This window comes from Varanus komodoensis, unplaced genomic scaffold (assembly GCF_004798865.1).
Source record: "Varanus komodoensis strain SLA01 unplaced genomic scaffold, ASM479886v1 scaffold3, whole genome shotgun sequence".
In the NCBI taxonomy this organism is placed as follows: domain Eukaryota; kingdom Metazoa; phylum Chordata; class Lepidosauria; order Squamata; family Varanidae; genus Varanus; species Varanus komodoensis.
The window spans coordinates 54145695-54168834 of record NW_025335761.1 but is presented as its reverse complement, the minus strand read 5'-3'; the positions used below and the strand labels follow the sequence as shown (position 1 = coordinate 54168834).

Genomic DNA, 23140 nt, shown 5'->3' with positions numbered 1-23140 from the left:
CATTGCTTTGCGGGGAGGGGGGATGTCAGCAATGGGTAGGGACAAAGGCTATAAAATAAAAAGGCTAAATAATTTGCTAAGAGATGACAGAATATAAGGCTATGAGTAAAACCACAGGAAGAAAAAAGGCAAGAAACAAAACCAAAGGATGTCACAGTTTTCTTTGGGTAAATCTCTTAAATGTTTATGAAGAAACAGTTTCAGAATGTAGGGACTACTGAAATAAAATATTTGATAATCACAGAACAAGACATATAAATATGAGCTATCCACATTTGCTTGACTGAGCAAATCAGTCATTTTATTTAACCTGACTGATTATTATTTAAATATTTTTATTTGTGTTGCTAGAAACCGCTCCTAATAAATAAGTCTGGTGGAAAAGAAAAATGTATATGCAAACTCCTAATAACTTAATGCCATGGCTTACATTGGGTGCAGCAGAGCTCCTCTTACGCTCAGGAATATCAGCTTTGTTTGGGTTGCTGGCATTGCCAAGCATGGGGCTGGCAGGCGCAATTCCTCTTCCTCCAGCAGCGGTGCCACTAGATTTCCGCGACTGAATCCCTTCTTCTTTGAGGTCACTGTCGGTAGTGCTAGTCTGACTTCTTTTTGGATATGCCACTACTGGAGGAACAGAGGGACCAGCTACAAAACAGAATGGATTACATAAAGCCATCACATCATTGGAAACTTATAGCAAAAACTTAAATGGCAAAGATATAAAGTAATAATAGCATTCAGCAGTTACTACTGAAGACATTAGGTAGTATGATTTTAGCTGAGACAGAAGTATGAATGATAGATGCCCTGGTGGTCATTCATTTTATCTAAGGAACTTTTCACCTACTTCTTAGGTGTGCATATTAAGAAATATACAGTGCAAATATCATACAAACACTTCTTTGTAAGAGCACAATTAGTGAAATAACCCTAAAAAAATCTATCTCCAAACTTGGGAGCTTTAAGGCACAGTGGCTTCTGACTACAAATAGTAGTAGAGATTCTTCTCCTCATACATACTGAAGCTTTTCTGCTTATGTGGGGGTGGAAGAGAGTGGTAGTCCAAGCCCAGGGGTCGACAATTTGTTCAGTATTTCACTGCACTTCATTAAATTAAGGACTTTTTGTTGAAACCTAAAGTACTGAAGAGTTTGGTCAAATAAAAACCCAGAACTGGGATAGAAGTTCAACTATTACAGTGGACAAAATTTTCTTGATCCACTATTAACATGGGCCTGCTATTACTACAATGTTTTATGTATGTAGGTACCATGCAAATAGTGTGCATGTTTTCAAGATTAACTTCATCTGCCTGCATTTATCTTTGCATTAAAATAAAAAGCAGAAGTTTTTAACTTTGGCTCATCCACTTCAAACCAGTCACAAATGATTTTAAGGGACTGCATAAAGAAGGCTGATTTTTTTCCACTGGGATTAAGCCTCACAATGCATTCAGATGAGAAGATGGTTGTTTTTACTAGGTCATACAAGGCAAATAGGCTGTGTACTGATGCTCTGCATAACCAGTAGACTTTGTGGAAGAGAGGACAGCACTTTAGGAAAAAAGGAAATGTGAAGAAATACTGGTGAACACACAGTTCTCCTAGTTCTTTTAAACACAGGCTGACCCAATAGTGTCAAAAAGAAAACAAAAGCCACACAGAGAGAGATCAGAGAAAGAAAGGACTTTTGTGTTTCTTCAAAGAAAAGTTGCAAGATACTTATTAAATCTTCTCTAGGACAATAATGAATGCTAGGGAACATACCAGTAAACAGACATTTAACCTCTACTTCTTGCAGGGTGATGTGAATGTATGTAAATATTTAATTTTCTCTCTAGCATGTGCACACCCACACAGAGTATTTATGTACATATGTATGTACCCCTGAGGAGGATATTTTAATGCAATTGGGATTACTTCAAGTGCTTGGGTCTCTTATATCTTACAATACTTTTCATAATTACTATATTACTGCAAGTTTCAGGTATCATCTTTGCCCCAAATGGATTTTTCGTTTGCCAGACAGGGCCTGAAAATGTAGACTAATATTAACTTCTAATGCTGGATCCCTACTGCACAGAGGGAATGTGAAACATACTGGAACTACCTGAGGTGGTTTGGCTAAAATTGGTCAGCACAGCAAGACAAAGCAAGTAAGTTCTTTTTTTGCCAGGGAAAAAAATCTTCAGCCAAAGTAGTTCTTGGTCAATCTCACTATTGGAAACCAGCATCAAAACAAAACCTATGAAATAGAGTGGGGTAGGATGGAAATTATAACTTCTGGGTTAATGAAGAACTGGCCCCTTTAACTTCCCTGGCCTTTAATTGTAGCATGGGATTTGCAGCAAAGGGAACTGGATACTACTACACTGTACTAACACCAACATTCCTCCCACAGTAAAGCAGAACCACTGCCTATCTTTTGTCTCACTTCAGAATGTACATGCCATGAACATCTGAAATGGATTATCTCACAGAATTATCTGGACCTCTTATTACAGTAATCATGGCATAGAATTGGCCTCTAATGCCCAATCTGAATCCTCTTTCAAATAGCATAAGCTAAAGTCTTCGTTCACAATGCAACCTTTTGCTTTTCCTTTAGGGGTTGGGATTCAATTCAATTGCCTTCCTGCAATGGAAGTTCCAAGGCAATAAAAAGGCCACTCACCATGGTCACTGTACCGTCGCTGCTTCTGACTGGAAGATATACTTCTCTGCACTTTGTGATGTGGAGATTGTCCAGTGCTATTGTTGAGATCACTACTTGGCCTGACTTTAGCTAGTGAAAGGTTGCTGCTGGAGCTCGAGTCGCTGGCATCCAACTAAACAGAAACAGTCATGACAAAGGTTAGCTTATCAGCATGATGCTCCTGCAAGATTCTAAGGGGGTTCAATACCTAACACTTGCTGTGCATGTAGGTGCAGAAGCCCATATGTGTGATGCACAGAGACCAGGACGAAGAAACATATTTCACCTTTTGAGCTATTTTTGAACCATCATGAATTTGAATGGGAAGTGTTCTGCGGGAAGTATTCACTACATGAAAGGGGAGAGCAAGAGTCCTGAGAAAAGCAAAATTAGTCGTGAAAAACTCAGGTTATGAGATTTTTTCCAAACTCACAGATAACATGATACAGCTGTCCATTCCTTGACCATATGAAACCTGAGATAGACTAGCAAACTGACTCAGTAGGAGTCACAACGTGACTTAGTAGGAGTCTGAAAAACATCTACTGCCCCAAAATAAAATCTCAGCACCACCAGTTAAAGAATCTCAGGAACACAGCAAATTCTTTTCCTTAAGACCCTAAGTATAAAAATAAGGGTCTTAGAACTTGGTTTCTTTTTCTAGCACTGAGGAATAAGGCATACTATATATTGTGCTTTAGTGTGAAAGCAATGTAAGGAAGATACACTGTATTTTGTTCAAACTGAAGCTTTCACAACAAAAGAGGTTTCCAAAGAGTAGTTACAATAATCTACCAAAGTTATTTGCCTTAAAGTCTATTCATCACATTACACAATATTGACAATCATGCACACTATTCACTTAAATTAGATGCAGCCATCTGTAACTAGCAATAACAAAAAATGCCAATGCAAAGCATGTGTCACTTCTTATTGTACACAAGTCTGTAAGTTATGCTACCAAAGGTATTGTTATTTAGTGGTTACCTTGAGGCAACCACCTTTCTTCAAACTTAAGCAAACAAAAGGCAGAGGTAAATTCAAACTGTGAAAGCCCAGAATAACCAGAGGCTGTTTTTCAAGGAAATTTCAATTTCAATTTCAATTTCAAGGAAGCTGACTGAGCAATGTTTGAGCTGCTGTGGACGTTCTGCTTTGTCCCTAACATTGGAAGTTGAACAGGGCCAGAGAATGACTAGACACACCCCTTTTATTTTAAGATTTTGTAAGCCACCTTGAAGGAATTATCCTAAAAGATGTCATAGAAATACATAAGATAAATAGCTTCTGTCACTGCAGGTTTGATCTATGGTTCCTACATACTAGAAAAGGATTCTGATGTAGTAATAGAAAAAAAATCAGCAAATAATCAGAGCATCTGATACTGCAGCACTGCTGAAACTAAGGTGTGGTTCCAAACAGACTCTGGGATGAGAGACTACAGGGAGCTCCATATAAGAGCAGGATTTCAGTAGAAGGAGAAACATTTGAAGATTCCTTCCTACAACTGCCACAATTGCCTGGGTTTATGAATTATGGGGGCTGTTCTTGCACCTCCTTCTCCCCTCACATGAGCTGGGAGATCTTCCATGGCAAATCTGAGTGACTTGCCCTTACCTCACCAAAGCAGCAAGTGAATGAACAAGAACAGAAGAGCAGAAAGAAACTATTCTATTTTCTGCCACATGAGGAGAGGTAGCAAGTCTGTAGGAGTCCTGAATATGCCACTTTAAGGCCCAACCCTATGAAGGTCTAGACAAGAAAAAAATTCCTACCATTCTCAGCATTCTCCAGACAGTCATTCTTTTTAATGTCTAAACATGCCTAGGACTGCACCCTAATTGTATTAAGATGATTGTAAATACAAATAATGTTTTGTTTTGATATCCAAGTCTATGGGCCATTTCAGACATCAATATCTTGGCTTCTTATGCACCCTCCTCTAGCATGGCCACAATTCAGAAGCATATACTTTGGTTTTTGAATAGTAGCAGCCTCCTATTTAGCTCAAACCTGACTAATGGGGGTTAATCCCAACTGTTTGTTCGAAATGGGCCAAACTATGGATTATGAAGTTAGCTTGTTTCAAACAAACAATAGTTTGACTGAAGTTTAAGGATCTGATACAGCAGATTCTTAAACTTAAATATCCTTAATAAATTAACTGCAGCTAAAAATAATTCTGCCTGCCTTGTGATCATACTGCAGTTGAATGGGGGGGTGGAGAGTACCCAAACAGAAGTCTTGCTGTGGCTAATTTCTATCTCAATAAACCATGATTTAGAAAGAAAAATGACAAAACTGAGGCTATCCTACTTCAGGCACTACTTCATGAGAAAGAAAGACTCACTGGAGAAGACAGTCATGCCAGGGTATGCTGAAGCCAGAAGAAGAAAAGGGAGACCAAACACAAGATGGATTGACTCCAGAAAGGAAGTCACAGCCTTGAATTTAGAAGAACTGAGCAGGGCTGAGAAGGACAGGGCACTCTGGAGGTCTTTCATTCACTGGTTGCCATTAGTCAAAGATGACTTGACAACATGTAACAGCAACAAACCATGATTTGTTATGACATCTGAATTTGTTCTATATCTGCTCACACACTGTGGTTTATGAAGGACCACTAGCCACAATGTGACCTAACAATGGATTTCAACATAGCAAATTAAATGAGTTATAATTACAGTTGTTGCTGCAATCCAAGATGCAGCTGTAACATGGAGACAATAGTGAATTTACAAAACTGTGAGTGATGAGCATTTGAAAAATAAAGCAGATTAACAGCTCAAAACCATGGCATGGGTTCTTAGCACAAACAGGTATTTGGTATGATGTCCAAACTGAGCTTATAACTTACAATGATTTGTGCATTTTACTCACCTCTGATGATTTCCTCCCCAGTAGCAAATATGTAGCAGTGATTTCATCATATTTCATTTTACTAAGGGATTCATGTATTTCTTCTTGAGAATACCCCATTCCAACCATTATATCTTTAAAAAAAGGAAAGTTTGCTCAAACAATACTGTTTTATTGTTCCATTGAAAGCCAGTGTGGTGTAATGGTTAAAGTATTGTGCTGGGACTTGGGAGATTTGGGTTCTAGCCTGCACAGGGTGACTTGGAACTAGTTACTGACTCTCAGCTTAACATACCTCACAAGGCAGTTGTGAGGATAAAATGGAGAAGAGGAGGATTATGTTAAGATTCCTTGGTTTCCTTGCAAGAAGAAATGCAGGATATAAATATAATTAATTAGTTAATTAATTAATAAAATCAACAAATATGTACTATATACTGTTGATAATTAAATGTATTTGTGGAACTAACTGGAATAAAATTTAGCTAATCATAGAGAACTGTGATGGTCATGATCCACATCTGCAGAGTTAAGCAAGCAGTAAAGTCTCATATCCCAAGAACAGAGCTACTGTTATAAAGTATGTTTGCCAATTATCTCCATCTAGTGCTTACCTATTCTCTTCTGGTCTGAGATGTCTAGCTCTGGTTCAACAAAAGGTTTAAGTTCATCATCCTCATGCCCTGCATTGATCCATCTGTCCTTCATAATTTGCTGTAAAGACAGGTTTTGTATTAGCATGAAAGTAACTTAAGTCTCTAGTAAAGGTCAAGTCTTAACATTTTAACTGAATAACTGAAGACAAGCAAGCTTGTTTTGCTCAAAGAACAAGACACTGGCATCTACCTTTTTCTTCCATAATTGCACTGCCTTTATTTTACCAAAAACAAAAGATAGTAAGAATAGTTGAAATGTGTGTCAATACCATTTCCCCCATTCAATATGTCACAGCAAGAGATAGATACTAGGTTCCAGTAATGGTGACAGTTAAGAGAATACCTTGTCTAAATGATCTGAAGAATGTTAAGATGTTTGTGACTTTACCACCACATATACTGTGAACCAGTTCAACCTATGCTGGAACACCACGATCCTGTGAGTTGCTCCTTTCCCTGCTGCCCAATAAGGGCCTGTAGGGAATCCAAGCCAATTCATCAGCCCTTGGGGGTGGAAAGGGACAGAATTATGAGCAGCATCAGGTGCAATAAGCCCAAGAGGCTTCTACAATGGGCCATGTACAAAATCTTTTATCTTTCTTCCAGGAATGAGATGGGATGGAAGAGTGTCAGTTGCATACAAGCCATAGGAGGAAAGGACAGAGCCTCTGCAGTCCCAACAGCTGCAATGAAATGGAAAGTGAGTGTGTGTGCGTGTGCTAGTAGAAGTCCTCTCCACAGGCAAAAGAATAAGGGTTTGGTATTAATGAAGGGCAAGCTCCTGTGGGGATGGTGCTTCAAATTTGTCCCTACTTTGGACTATACCTCACAGGATATATTGGCACTGTGCATGTTCCCCTCCAGCCCCACCATTTTTGCTGCTGGTTGTTCATGGAAGGGATACACCTACCCCCAGGAACACAAAACATATTTACTGATTCCTTAAGGGAAAACTCCATGTGCCCCAATGATTCGCCTATAGGAAATGCACCCATGAACCGCCAAAATCTGTTAGACATTACTTCCTCATCACAGCTACACCCAGAATTTTTTGTGGAGAATGGGAAAATTCTTAAGTGGCATGCTACATTCTTCCAGCTATACTAATTTATTTCAGTAAATAAGACTCTCTGCTAGAAAATTTATTATTATGAAGGATAAAACTATCATGGTAGCTGTATATTGCCTTGAAGACAGCCACTGGAGAACATGACTGGGAGGGTGCCACTGCACTCATTTCCTACTTGCAGGCATTTGGCCACTGTGAGAACAGAATGCTGGATTAGCTGGGCCGTTGGTCTGATCCAGCGTGGCCTCCCTTGTATTCTCAAACCAGTGTAAGCGTCTTAGGAACCAGACATTCCTTTAAGGGGACATGTCCCTGCCCCTGATAATAAATGAATTCTGGTAAGCCCAGAGTGGCTCTATGAACTACCTTTTGCTCTCAATCATCTCAAATCAAAATAACCTAAAGCGCATTTTGAATTGTGTGCAGCACTGCAAGTTTCAGGTGCAGTCACTCCTTTATCTGCATGAATTAGGGAAGGAAGGGTGCTGTTTAGCTTGTCTTTCTACTGAAGTGAAGCAAACAGTCAACGGAATGTCTGAGAATAAAAGGAGAGATGGAAATGCTCACATAAGCATTTGGAATTAAAGTGTAAAATGTTTAACAAAGTAGTAGTAGAGGAAAATTAAACAATAAAAGAATTGTTCATTTAATATTAACCACACAGCACATACTAGACTCTAATCCAACAGTAATCAGGTAATGACTTAAAATGAAATAGCTGTAATTTGTTGAAGTCTGGTTTTAAAGGACAGGGTTTCTATTCCACACCTTGTTTGAGAAATAAAGCAGGGCTTCAAGATGCAAAAAAGACTGAAGTCCCCAAATGTGGTTTGCAGCTAAAGCTCCAGTTTATGAAGTTGTATCAATACCAGATTAAGTCTTTGTATAGATTTGTGTAGTGAATATACGTAGCTCTTAAATCATTGAGGAAGACAAAGAACCCTCTCTAGGTAGAGTATGACACCTCCAAAGCGTTCACTGCAGCCTCAGTTAATATGAATGAGTACTGTATACTGATTTCTGTCCAACTGCATCGTAGCATGAGTTGCTTAACATGTACAATTAGGTGTTTGTAGAAATGCTTGCATAAAGCTAGAAGGAGTTTAGCTGAAGAGTAGGTGGTGGATGAGTGGATTAGGGCAAGCGACTGTAGGACCACTGCAGGGGAAATGTTTTGTATCTGGAACAAGAATTTCACCACATAATGGTAATATTTTTTCCCAAGCTAATTCCCAAGTATGCTGTTTCTTCCTCTCAAGGGAGAACAATTTGGGAAGCCCCAGGAGTTAGCAAGGTAGACAAAATCATAGTCTGTGCACAAATAATTTTACAATGCAAATCAAAGCACTTTTTTTTTTTTTTTTTTTGCAAAGCAAAAAGAGAAAAATTATCACCTCAAGAGTGCCTCTTTTAGTCGGATTTAGCACCAGGAAACGTTTTAGCAGGTTTTCACAGTCTGTTGACATGTAAAAAGGAATCCTGTATTTGCCTCTCAGCACTCTCTCCCTCAGTTCCTTAATTAAAATCAAGAAACAAATGAAAAATTACAAAGAATTGCAGATCTGTTGGAAGTATCATCATGAATATATATACTGCAATTTGTACCCTGCCTTTTCCCTACAAAGGGCTCAAGGCAGCTTACATTATTCTTCTCTTCCATTGTATCCCCACAGCAACAACCCTGTGAGGTAGGTTGGGCTGAGAGTCTGTGACTGGCCCAAAGTCACCCAGTTGGCTCCATAGCTGAGCGGGTACTAGAACCCAGATCCTCTGAGTCCCAGTCCCATGCTCTTAACCACTACACCACACTGGCTCTCCCAATATTATGTATTATTATCTATCCTCCCCCTACCCATTAAACAAAAATTAGGTATATACCTTTAGATTCTGTCCATCAAAAGGCAGAGAACCACTCACAAGAGTGTAAAGAATGACACCTAAACTCCAGACGTCTACTTCAGGGCCATCATACTTCTTGCCTTGGAAGAGTTCTGGAGCAGCATATGGAGGGCTGCCACAAAATGTATCCAGTTTATTTCCAACTGTAAACTCATTACTAAAGCCAAAATCAGCTATTTTAATGTTCATGTCTGCATCAAGCAATAGGTTTTCAGCCTAGAAGGAAAAAGACATAGTAAAATGTAATAAGACTGTCCACCCAGAAATGAACAGCTTCCTGAATCTGATGCATTTCAAGGTCAATCTATTAATAAGTTGTAGTAGTACTAACCATTAAACTTACTCTTTACCTGGCAATCTCAAAAGATTATACAACTGCAAAATAAATATATACACCTACCAACACACATGTTTGTATGTACATATGTATGTATGTATGCATGCATGCATGCTTCTATCTATCTTAAAGTCTACTGGTTTACTTGAAGTGCAATCATCTGTATGTTTAGACAGAAAGAAGGCAGAGGCATGCTGGCAGCTCTAGGCTTTCTTTTGTCTAAATTTGGATAGGATTGTGTGTTTGGTTGCACTAACTGCAGTGCAGTTTTCTAACTATTTTTCTGTAAATGTCTCAAAAATGTTTGGTGTATACCACACTCTTGGAATTGCTTAGATAGGCCTTCTGTTCAGGGAACAAACATACGAGGGGAGGGGAGGGGAGGGGAGGGGAGGAAGGGCTAGCATGGACTGCCTTTGCCAGTGGAGGATTAAAAGCAACAATGAAGGCAACCTTTGAAGGGACCTAGAAGTGATATGGTGACACACAAACTGGTCTGGCGACACACCAAGAACCAGAGGAGCATTAAATCAAAGAATACTGCAGACCCAAAAGAAGATGGAGTGAGTGTAAGGAAGTACGTGTCAGTGGGCATGTTACTGTTGCTGTAGACTTCATCTACAGTATCAGCCTGTTGGGTGAAGAGCAGCTCTTCCTAGAGACAATGAGCAACGGCATAAATAAGAGTCAAACAATTCTCTCTGCCCATGTAAAGCTGAAAGTGAGAAATGAGCAGAAATGCTGCTCCTGCTTTGCTTCAGCAATCTTCTTGTGCTGCTGGAAAAATCTGTACTTGTTGCAATGGAGTCCCATTCATAATTGGAAAGCATTTCCACAGGACTACTTTATAACACCTGCTTCTCAAACAATATCCTCAGCTGTATTAATATGCCAACCTGCCGTGATGAATTCAGCAGGCGTGTTACCCTTAATAAACCAAACTAGTAGCTCATATTCACTGCAGACATTCATCTTTTATTTTTCCTATCAAGGATAAGCAAAAACTAGTAATGATTCAGGATCCTAGTAAGAATAATGTTCACACAAATTCTTGGGCTTTGCTTCTTACCTTGAGATCTCTGTGAACAATATGCTTTTGGTGGCAATACTGCACTGCAGATACTATCTGGAAAGAAAACAGGCTCAATTATATAAGGTGCCACACAACAAAGCAACATACTTAGGGTGTAATTCAATTCTATCTATGTTTAGACAGAAAAAATCCTGCAACAAGCTGGCTGAAGAATGCTGGATATTAGGACCCTTTTTCCTCTCTAAGCAGAACTAGGATTGCACCCTCAGTCATACAATGTAACAGTCGTAGTTAAAATTGGGAAACCAGGTATAAAATCAGTATAATATCCATGTTAAGAACATAATTATGAAAGCTAAAAGCCTAAACTGTGGGGAAACTCTCATCACAGACAGTAATAATTATTCAAATAAGTGCATCTAGGGTAAGAGCCAGTTGTCAAAAGCAGCAACTGAAGACAAGCTTCTTAAGATCCCTGTTAGCCTTCAAGCAGATTATTCTGGGTTCTCTGTGTGGCAAAGAACACTGTCAGTCAGACAATTTGTAACAAGCCAAAACCTTATGCTAATACATATCCTTTATATTTTTCCAGCTTTGAACACTCTCTGGGAAAGTGAAGACAGCACAAATGTGGCACTCCTGAATGCTCAACCACAGAACTGGGCTCTTGTCCCACTCTAATCTAGTGAACGAATCCCCAGTGCTTGAGACCATTGTGCTGACACAGATGGTGCTTAACCCAGGATGTGATCCTATAGTCTGCTCCTGTAGCCAGGAGGTTATGACCTAAGATTCAATTAATTCCTAGATTAAATATGATAAGATTAAATTAATTAAATTAATTATACATGTTTACATGGTAGAATATGGGCTGCCAGATGCTCAATTATCATGGGTAGTAGCAGCAAATAATGGCATATCCAGTACCATGGATCATTTCACAATTATTTCTTGTTTTGAAGGACAATTCTGTAGCTATTTTGCATTTACCATGAACATGCCTATTCTACTGCTTATTTCATTTCTCTACCACCCAATAGCCAAAGTCCTCTGGGCAGTTTACAAGAGCACAAAAATACAATAATACAACAAAATGGCACACTGAAAGGGCTGTCAGTGGTTCACTACCATTTTAAAAATGCGTGCAAATGATTTTGTTAGCTCATTTAAAAATTAGCTGGAATTGCACATTCACAAAAAGCGACTGCCCCACCATGCTGCTTGGATATTTGAAGGCAGCTGGCAGAGCCCAGGGTGAGAACAGGAAGAGCAGCAAAGTATTTTTTGTCACTATTCACTGGCCATTGACATTTACCCATGACGGAAGTAGTCAGGGTTTGGATGACATAAAACACAGCATGGGTGAAACAACCTCTGAGACACTCTGTGGCTTCTCACAGTGCTCTGAAAAATATACACCACCACTGGTAAACTGCGCTGGGTGTGGATGACACAACAGCCCCCATGCCTTGCTGCCATCTTTCATGAATCAGGTCAATAACTTGAGGCCAGCAAAGACATATTCTGCACTTACCAAAGAAACTGCCAATTCCAATTTCATTTTGCAAATGCATGGTGCATTTTGGCATATCCCTTGCTAGCTAATGGCTTTTTGTTTAAAGGCAGCCTGATTCATGTTATCAGCATGCCTCCTCTGAAAGCACTTTCTTAGAGCAGTGAGAAGGATAAGACAAGTACGGAGTATGACTTTGCTGAACTAAAAGAAACAGTCTGTGGAGAAGATGAAACTTTCAAAGGAATACACAGTGGATAGGTGGGTTTGCAAAAGACGAGCAATAACTTTTTTAAAAAAATACAACCTGATTTGAGCAAATTTAAAGTCTGAAAGGGAAAAATGTACAAATATGTATGAACATTTTTGGAATCAAGGAAAAAATGTGCTACATTCTGTTGCAGCATATTGGAACAGAAGCACTGCAAAATCCCATTAGCCTTAAACAGTGGGCTTCTCAGTATCACACATCCTTAGCAGGGAGTGCACGAAAGAAAAAGAAATTAAGATTTGTAACTTGAAACAGAAGGAATTCAAATCAAATGCAGGTTGTGCCACAACTGAGCAGTCCAATCCATAATCCTTTATTTCATTGCAGCCTTAATTTAAAAATAATGGTTCAGTTTTGATCTAACACCCAACCATAGTTTGGCAGCAAATTTCAAGGACCATCTCTCAGGCTGTGGGCAAGAATTTGATTTTGCTAGCATTGCTTAATGTTATTGATACAGACATTACTTGTTCACATAATTTACTGACTATGAGTATATTAATTACTGCCAAAATCCTTGGGGCTGGATATTGGAAGGCTGCAAGAATAGCAAAAATGAATATGCTGCCCGAGTGCTATGCAATATGTGGGAAATGTGCACGTAATCACCACTGGGCATAAATGGAATAGCTTTCTTCTTTATTAGAATAATAACTGTGGCCATGTAAGATTATATAGAACCTGTTTTAACAAAAGGTGGTACCTGTTTTGATCACCTTTATCTTTGGATTTAACTTTTATTATTTCATAATAAAATACATTTTAAAGCAGCTGTTTTCATTTAGTGGTTTCCAACTCATAATTCTTTATTCCATTCCAGTCTTTTCCCCCCAATGGCTCAGTTTAGAAATTGTACCAAAGCATGTTTTGTGGCTTTACAAGAATGAGCTTCACACTTCCTCTCCTGTTCCGATGCTCTGATTAATGTAAGCCATAGTCTGCCTTATAGCCAAACTAGCAAAGCTAGGGCTTATGCTTCCTCTTCAAAACAGGGCTGGTACTAATACTTAGTCCCTTAATCCTATTGTGCACTACACTAATGTCAAAGGCCTATGGCTAATATGCATGGAATTATGTAAGAGCCAATTCTCTGCAGCAATATCTCACATGGCTATACCATGAGAATGTGTGTGCTGCAACCAGGTTGGCTGGACCAATTCTGTCAGCATTTCCCACTATCAATTCCCACTTGCAGGATGGAGAGCAACTACTGTCTGCTTAAAGTCTTGAAAAATGTAGTATCTAAAAGTCTAAAGGAGACCATACATACCTGTCTAAATTTAGCTCTTGCCTCCTTTTCCTTCATTCGTCCATGTGCAACTAGATAGTCAAATACCTCCCCTGTAATTAAGATGTATGAAAGATAAAGTGAGCATAAAAAAGATTTCTGACCAGAAACATACGGAAGGTATATAAACCTTAAGAATTTGTCTGTTTGATGCAACAGTCATTAAAAGTATTTCTCACCACTAAAATATTTTATCAGCATAATGGGAAACATTACTGCAGCCTGATTGGGCGCAATTAGCCTTTTGTTCTGCACCCTGTACTGCACAACCCTCACTGTTCAAGAATGCTCCCTGCCCTCTGGCGAGAAGTATGGCAGGGAGGGATGCAAGAGCTAGTAGGGGAGAAGACTGGTCATGTGAGAGGCCTTCTACTCAGAACAGCTGGTATTAACACATGGCCCATGATTCCAGGATATGCAGTTCCATTCCCATGCCCACACCTCTAGTCAGGCAGCGTTCTGTGCCTGCTGAGCATGCTCACTGTTCATTCAGTTGTTTAGAGTCCCTCCCTCACTTGGGTCTGCTGTTTGTTCCTCTCTTATGCACAGGCACTGCTGTTTTGGCAAAACAGGCACTATGAGAACCAAACACACTAACAGTCATTTGTTCACTATCATCTATATGTCAGTGAACCATACAAAGATAATTACTAGACTAACACAGCTGAGTTTCAAAATTTTCATCATATGGCCAGCAAAAATTAAATGGCTGTTAACAAAAAGCACCTATCCATTGCCTAAAGATTTGTATGAATGTATTTAAATATTTTAAAAGCATTGTTCCTAAATAAAAGATTTAGATGGCTTGCTTCAATTAATAAGTTAACCAGAGTCACTTAAAAATAACATAGACAGAATTAAGAGATTCATTCTAAGATGGAAAGTCCAAGACAGGGAATCCTCAAGAGCTGGATGCAGTGATGTCAGCAGCAGCTCCTTGTCAACTCATTATTCAAGCTGGTTTTAATGTCACTCCTGGATGATTTTACTTGCCTCATGGCAATGATGTGATAAGTTTAGTGGATGTACACTAAAATGTTTCCACTCACCCAAACTCCCACAGTGCTAGCAGAATATATACCCTTGCACTGCTACTTTAATCTCTTTATGTAATTTTGGTGGCCATAATCCAAAGATTGTGTGAATTAGGTGGGTTGGGGAGAGATGGGAAACTGGGTGTACTCTGGCATACAACCAGCTCATAAAACCATTTATGGAAACATCTCTTTGTAATAGATTCTAGGCTCTACAGAATAATGTAGTTCTGTTTTAGGTAAATTAGACTGCATTCATCTTTAGAGAAGGCACTGTGATACTTCATTTTTCTGCAAAGTAACTCTATTTACTCAAACAGGGAATATTGATTCAATTAAGGTGGCTCAAGATGCAATCCAAGGATGCCTGTTGCTCTCTTAACTTGGAGGAGCAGTGCAGAAGGAAAGGTCACATTTGTGCTCCTCCTGCTCTGCAGAGAAGCTGGAGAGCCAATTTGGGCTGACTAACTGCAGCACTCCAGAAGGGAAAAGAAGGAGGCCAAGGCAGTGCCAAGGTACCTTGTACATTGGCAGTGCTGTCCTCTTCCCTTCCCATAGTTATGACCTTGAAGAAGCAGCCGGCATGGTTCTTTCTGTGCTGATGAAGGGAGCAGGGAGATCAGGGTACAGATCTTTAGATCCTAAGTTGGAACTCTTTTCTAACCTTGTAAACGAGAAGTTGAAAAATCCTATGGCCTTCTAAATGCTGCCTAGGGGTCATAGGATTGCTCTACCCACTGCTTATTTAAATCAAGTTGAAAGCTTTTCACATTATTTCCTGAACAGTGCTGGTTTAATTAACAACTAAATCAAAGATTAAAGAGTAAATTTTACACTCTCTCATTTCTACAAGCAGGCTTTCTATTTCTTTGTCTCAATATATATTTCAAATACTTTTTAACCTTTAGAAGACATACCTTTAAAACATTCCCCTTTCTTATGGCAAGCACCCATAATAGATTGAGGTTAATAGCACAGCATGTCTATTCAGAAATAAGTTCCATCAAGTTCAACAGGTAAGTGTGTACAAAATTGCAGACTTAGCATTTGAATACAGGAAGATGCATGTGAACAATTTTGTCTTTTTCTTTCTACAGCTTATTGCTGCCTCACCTCATCTTGGCCTAGGCTTACCCCCACCCAAAAAGTGTAGAAAACAAAAATGAAAAGCCCATTAATGATAGGTAAAACCAAGGTTTGATGGTTACTGGGCAGAAAAGCATTCAATTTATTTTGTTTGTGCACTTTTAAAGTTTTTTAATCTATCTTCCTTTAAATTGCTTTTCTGTTTTAATTAGGTTTGTTTAGGCCAACTCCACTAGCAGATAAACTCAGAAGAACAAAAATCCTATCTAGCATGTGTCTTTGCACATCTGATACTTAAGGGAAATGGAAAGGCCAGAGCTTTCAAGAAACAAGAGCAGCTAAATAAAGCATGACTAGAGATTTAAAATTTCTGGAAATGTTGAAGCCATAGGGGAAAACATACTTCTCTTTTTCTGGGAGGTTTCAGGGGGAAAGAACAGAAATTTAGAAGAATTTTTTCTTTTTAAAGCAATGCTTATTTTTACAGTGACAAAGTCACTTTGTTGTTTTAGGGAAGCCTTTCCTGACATGATGCCCTCCAGGTATCAACTCCCATCAGCCTCAGACAACATAATAGAAATGCTAATCACTGTAGTTGAAAACATCTGAAGGGCTGCTTTAGGATAAATAACCCACCCCCTAAAACTGGGAAGACAGGTAGGCCTAACCAATCTCTCTAGGCATGCAGAACAATTTTGCTCTACTGTGAGGAAGTAGGTGTCCCGTACCTGTCTATCCTGCTTCCAGTGCACCACTAAGGCTCAAGCTGTTTCAAGTGGGCAGAAGTGGATGCTGGGGTAAGCTTGTCCAGGGTTACGAAGGGCTTTAAAGATCAGCACCAACACTTTAAACTTATTCTTAGTTATTTGTTTAAATTGCTGGACTTCAGCCAGTATTCTGGCTGCCAAAGGTGGGTCCTCATGGCATCCTTAAATGTTTTTGTATTGCCCTTTGTTCCTACTAAGACCACTGCCTCTAATTTCATCAAACAAGTGAGTTTGTAAACCCCTACTATTCACTACATGGTTCCTTGCCAGTGCTAAAAGTTAACAATGAGAGAGATTGTAGGAATTTGGCTTGAAATGCCAAAGATCTGGGATTGCCTCTACTTCCAATGGCCTGAAGGACTGCTTTCAACAAGCTAACAAGGAAATGCTGCCCAAAACCCTTTCTTGCTATATTTCAGGTCTGGGAGGAATCTTCCTTTTTGCTATCTGCTAGGGACTGTAGCAATAGCAGAACTGCCAAGCCCCTTGAAGGACACAACATTCAGCTAGACAGTTGCATATGGCTTGGTAGGTCACAAGTACTGCATCATTGCTCTACATTATACCTTTCCTTAAATGTTTGTGATTCCCTCCTGGAGGTTTTAAAAGTGCCAGCATCTACTTTATACCCGTACAGGAAAAGTAAAGGGACATGAAATAATTGCTGGAAAAAATAATGAAACAAATAAATCTGCATTTGGTAAAGTGAGTGCATGAAATGAATAAAGCTCAGGTTTGTGTGTATGCATTCTCTTTTCAGAAAATGCATTTTCTAAATTATAAGAAAACAATTCAGAGTTATTTTAAACAAATATCAAAGGCTCCGCTCTCTAAGCAGAGCTCATCTATGAAACAAAGAAACTTCTAGAAACAGCTTCTACATGGAACAGTGCATTGTCTGTGCTTTTGTTCAGAAATGGGAGAGTTGAAGTAAGGTTCAGAATGGCCATAAAGTCACATCTGAAGTACTTCCACTTCAACCTGCAGAGCAATCAGAGTGACAATGAAGCACACTCACATTTATAAAATACAGTATCAAAGAATTAACCTTACTCTGAAAACCAGAATCTAGAGCAAAGAAGGTTAAGATATCAAAACAGTAAGTAGATTGAGCAATTCACTGACATACAACTGCAAACTTTCTGATTCTCTTAAATAATAACTTGGCTAACATTAAATAATCCGAATAAAGGCAGTCCCTGGATTATGAATGAGTTCTGTTCCTGAGAACTTCTTTAAGTCAAATTTGTATGCAAGTCAGATCACATATGTAGGGGTCATATTTAAATGAAGACCCAACTTATTCATTTATTAAATATGAATATTTATGCTCTGCCTGCTAAACATAAACATTTTATTTTTCCACATGGAAATGAATTGTTTGACTCGATCCAGTAACAACCAGACCCTGTTTCAACCTGACTCATGGGCATTTCATTTAGCTTGCTACTTGGTTTTATGAGGGTAGAGATGGGGCAAGGCAGAGTGAAAATAAAAAGAGACAAAACTGCCTAGTGAGGAGGTTCCCATGTTCCTATACTTGACCTCAGGAATTGTAAAGGCTGCTGGTCATAAGGGGGATCCTATATTTTGAAGACATTTAAAAAAGAAAAGCATGCAAAATGAATACAATGCAACAAAGAATGAAATGAGTAAAATTCTATTTGGATGCAAATTAACATGGTTTAACAGTTACAATGAGTTTAGGAAATACATGAAGAGCAATGGGAAACTTGATTTAAATTTGCCTTTTTTCCCTTCACTGATTTTAATCACCTTGATTTAAAATCAAAGCATCCTAAAGTCTTAGACTCTGCATTAATATAAATTATATGAAACTATATTTCTATTGTTTTCCTAAGCATGTTGTACTTGAAAGATGTTTAAATCAAATCTGGCTTTCAAAATCTGGACTACAGTACCCTTTAGACTACAGATGATTGCAGCCTTTTTGAGTTTTCTGTGACAAAATAAAGTATAGCTAGAAAGATATACACAAACCAGTGCAAGAAGGAAAGGTGAGATATTTCAGGGATAAAAACTGTTAAATGCCCTTCCATTTATAATGGGGAAAGAGCAGTTATTTTGAAAGCTTAATACTTCTTCCAATAAACAATTTATCTGAACTGTCTCTTGATAAAGAATGTTTGCAAAATACTTGTACTTACCTCCACTTGCATACTCCATGATTAAGTAGAGTGTTTTTTCAGTTTCAATTACTTCAAATAATTTAACTGGAAGAACAAGAAGAGAACAGCTACATCTAACATAGCCAGTATTTATCTCTAGATTTAGTTTTAATATTTGATGTTTCAAATCATCACCACAAATACTGTGAGGAGGCAAAGTAAGCATTTATAAAATGCATTATTTTAAATAAGGACCTCACCGGCCACATGCAAGTACTGCAAAACATTACAAGCGGGTGCATTCTCCACTAATGAATCACAGCCCCTCCTTAAACCAAACATCTGTGTGCCTAGCTCTGTAGTACACAAGAAGGCTTTTCAATTCCCCTCCCCAAAAAGAACAGAGGCCCAGTCAATTAGAAAAAACACATTAAAAACATGGTGGAAATCTCACAAGTGGCTTCCAACTTGGAATGAGTGTACCTGTCCCCCTCAAAAAAGTCAAAAGTCCCACTGGATGTTAACCTAAGGTGAGCTCTTGGGACAACTGCAATAACTATTTGTTATATATTTGGTTATGCAGACTGTAATACTGCAGTGCTGAAACCACTTACAGAATCAATGAGGCAGGATCCTCTAAGTGGTTTCAGGAAGCATCAATTATGTTTTAGGAAACTGACAACACTCTGTTTCTAGAAGCACAAATTAAAGATTAATGCAGAAAAACCCAAATGAAGTCATCCTGTTATTTCATGACCATCTACAGGAGCTTATTTAACACTCTATTAAATAAACACTTATTATACTTTATGGCATTTAAGAACTGAAGATAATCAAATATACAAGGAATATTTTGCAAAACATTAGGTAATAAGCTACAAGAACTAAAAGTTTTTATTGTAATCCAGCACTCTGCATGCTCTTCCTGGCTAAAACCAACATATACCCAAGATTACTCTGAGTTTGCCATTCTAATTAAGAAAGCTTATGATTTCATTGTTCCTAATAAAAGTTTTATTTACATGTTAAAAATAATGCTTTGTGATAATCACTCATGAACAAGTTCTCCTATTAAAGAATATTAGAAAACTGTTTAGTTTAGAGTCAGCTATAAATTCTTATTAGAAAAAATGAAAAAAGAAAAGCTTTAATCAGTAACTTGGAAAGAGAAGTTAAAGAAAATGTAACACAAGAGAAGGCAGAGGTTCAGTAGTAGATAGCCTATACTGTACTGTAATGTCCCATATTCAATCCCCAGCATCTGAGGTTTTAAAAAACTGTATGCAGCAGTAAAACGCTGAAAGTCACAGCCTTTCCCAAAATCATGCCCTCTAGATTTTGGGGATTTCAACTTCCATCAACCATACCTAGCATCATTCATGGTCATAAATGATGGGGGCTATGATCTAAAAGTCCTCTGTGATCCTTGTGAGGTTTAAACTTGGGGCCAACTTTTCCCTCCATAAGGGGGAAGATCCTATTAAAATGGTCCGCCTCTGGATTCTTATGGCTCCGGATGAATTCCTGAGGGCTCTGGGGGACTTTCCAGTTGCTAGAACTGGTGCTCCTGTCGACGACGTGATTGATTTGTGGAATGGAGAAATGACCCGGGCAATCAGCATGATCGCTCCAAGCACCCTCTCCTGCCATGCAGAGCCTGTGCAGCGCCTTGGTACATGCCTGAGCTGTGGGCGATAAAGCAGGCTGGGAGATGACTAGAGTATGTGGAGGAAATCCCATGCCAAATCTGACTGAACACTTCGTAGAGCAGATTATTGAGCCTATGCTGTGGCTGTGAGTGAGGCAAAGAAGGAATTCTTCTGATTCCATTGCATCCTCACAGTGTCGTCCAGCTGAGCTTTTCCAGGTGGTGCAGGACCTGCTACAGTCTGGGCCAAAAAATAACCCTATCACACCATCAGTGGCTCGCTGTGATGAATTTGCCCAGCACTTCAGGGATAAAATCACTCAGGTTTGTCACAATCTGGAATCCACAGCTGACGTAGTCCCAGAGCGGGAAGTGTCCAGAGTGCCGTCTGGTCCGTCTTTTTTTTAATGAATGGCAAACTGCCATGTGCAGTGCCTCACTTTGATGTGTCTGGAGTCTTGGAAGCTTGACTACCCAATGGTCTCCTACAAATGGACCTTGAGAGCTTGTATGGAGGTTCTAGCAGGGGAGCGCAGCTATCATATACCCTTGACCGAAGAATGGTACACTCCTATCTGGAATGGTCGTCCTCTTCCACTGAGCGCCCAGCTTCGTTAGGGAAGCACATGGAGTGGTGAGGGAGGAAGGGGATACCTGCCTAGCCAGCCAGATCAGCCGAATCAACCCTGGCGATCAATGGGGTGACAGATGTTGCAGTCAGATTGCCCTCACATCTGTCTGGTCCATCTTTATCAGATGAATTTCAATTGCTGTGGCCTGAGGATGTGGACAAGATGCTTGGACTAGTCCAACCCACCACCTGTTTATTCAACCCTTGCCCTTCATGGCTACTCATCAAAGCCAAGGATTGGATGTATATCTGGGTCCAGGAAGTTGTCAATGCCTCTCAGAGGGAGGGTTGGATCCCGGTCCCCTTGAAGGAGGCAGTGATCACACCCATTCTGAAGAGGACAAACCTGGACCCAGAGATGGCCACCAACTATAGACCTGTGGCTAACATCCCGTTCTTAGGCAAGGTACTCAAGCGGGTAATGGCTGGACAACTCCAGGCTCTCTTGGATGAAACTGACCATCTAGATCAGGGGTCGGCAACCCGCAGCTCCGGAGCCGCACGTGGCTCATGAACCCTTCTGCTGAGGCTCCGTCGCTTAAAACTCAAAGCTCCACTCAGGAACGCAGCGCTAGCTAGTTAAGTAAATCAGCTAGTTAAGTAAATCGCTACATTCCTCTGCTAAACAAGCTTCCTGCAGGCTCTCATGTTACACGAAACGCTGCTAAAAAGATTCTCTTTGTCCCAATGTAATCTCCTTCATCTGAATGTTAAAAGCTATGCTTTGGACCTGTCACAGCACTTGACTGTTTATCTGCTAATCAGTCACTAAACACACCTATATCACTGGTGGTACAGCAGCTGATCTGCAGACCCATGCAGATTTACTGAGCTCCCCCCCCCACACCCCCAGTAGGCCAACCATGGATAAATTGAAGAAAAGTTTCTGAAGAAAACCAAACGTTTACTGATACTTGGGTAGATTCATTTGCTTTTACTGCTGATGAACTTATGGGGTTTGTTGTTTAATGCATGCAGTCCTTTAGCACTGGCTTTGACTCTTCAGGAAGCTGTTCTATTCAAAATATATGAAAGGAGTCCTACTAGTTTATAATGTAATGTAAAAATAACAGTTTTTAGTGACTGAACAAGAGCTGCAGCTAAATCATAATGAAGATAATGATTTGTAAGCCGCCCCGAGGTTTCGGCAAGGGGCGGCATAGAAATGTTATAATAATAATAATAATAATAATAATAATAATGAAAGATATACATAGCATTAAGGTAAAAAATGATATATGCAGTGTTATCTTCATTTTAGATGTCAAAAGGGTTTTGCGGCTCCCGGTGTTTTCTTTTGTGTGGGAAATGGGTCCAAATGGCTCTTTGAGTGTTAAAGGTTGCCGACCCCTGATCTAGACCCATTCCAGTCTGGTTTCAGGCCTGGCTATGGGACAGAAAATGCCTTAGTCACCCTATACTATGGCCCATGTAGGGAGAGGGATGGGGGAGTGCATCCTTGTTCGTTCTCCTGGACCTCTCAGCAGCTTTCGATAACAGCAACCATGGTGTCCTTCTGGATAGGTTGGCTGAGTCACTGCTTTGCAGTGGTTCCACTCCTACTTGACTGGCCAATTCCAGAAGGTGGTGCTGGGGGATTGGGCTCTGCAGCACGGCAGCTTTGCCGTGGAGTTCTGCAGGGTTCCATTTTATCCCCCATGCTCTTTAACATCTACATGAAACTGCTGGGAAAAGTCATCTGGGGGTTTGGACTGCAGAGTCATCGGTGCACTGATGACACTCAGCTCTACCTCTCTTTTACATCTAATCCAGGTGAGGCAGTGCCGGTCCTTAACTGGTGTCTGGTCAAGGTGATGGGTTGGATGAGGGCCAATAAACTGAGACTTAGTCCAGACAAGACAGAGATCCTGCTGGTTAGTGGTTCAGCCTTCCAGGTAAGTGATTTTAGCCCTGTTCTGGATGGGGTTGCACTCCCCCTAAAGGTCAGGGTGTGCAGTTTGGGAGTGCTCCTCAACCCTGACCTGTCCCTGGTATTTTAAGGTTTCCTTAGTATTTTAAGGTTTGAGTGTGATTTTAATGTGGGGTTTTATGGTGCAGCAATTAATTTGGATGCTGTGCTCCACCCTGTTTATTGTAAGACCTTCCCAAGACCTCGGTAGCAGATGGGATATAAAGCTTTTAAATAAAAATAAATAAAATGATCTGGAGGACAACAGACTATGGAAAACTGCTGACAGTACTGTGCTAGATGGACATGTTATC

At 39.7% G+C, this 23140-nt stretch overlaps 1 protein-coding gene across 7 annotated transcripts in view; it reads right to left on the bottom strand.

Annotated features, from left to right (window-relative positions):
• Positions 1-23140, bottom strand: part of MARK3 (microtubule affinity regulating kinase 3) — a 79985-nt gene that overhangs the window by 21504 nt on the left and 35341 nt on the right. For 6 of the 7 annotated variants that reach the window (XM_044435620.1, XM_044435623.1, XM_044435621.1 and 3 more), the window contains 9 exons: positions 18678-18743; positions 13605-13675; positions 10587-10643; positions 9160-9396; positions 8676-8795; positions 6171-6270; positions 5578-5690; positions 2677-2830; positions 431-648 (listed from right to left, as the gene is read on the bottom strand). In XM_044435620.1, the coding sequence (XP_044291555.1) occupies positions 431-648; positions 2677-2830; positions 5578-5690; positions 6171-6270; positions 8676-8795; positions 9160-9396; positions 10587-10643; positions 13605-13675; positions 18678-18743 (1136 nt within the window). Of the gene's footprint in view, positions 1-430; positions 649-2676; positions 2831-5577; positions 5691-6170; positions 6271-8675; positions 8796-9159; positions 9397-10586; positions 10644-13604; positions 13676-18677; positions 18744-19252; positions 19272-23140 lie in introns of those variants that run through there. The other variant, XM_044435626.1, reaches the window with a different exon arrangement.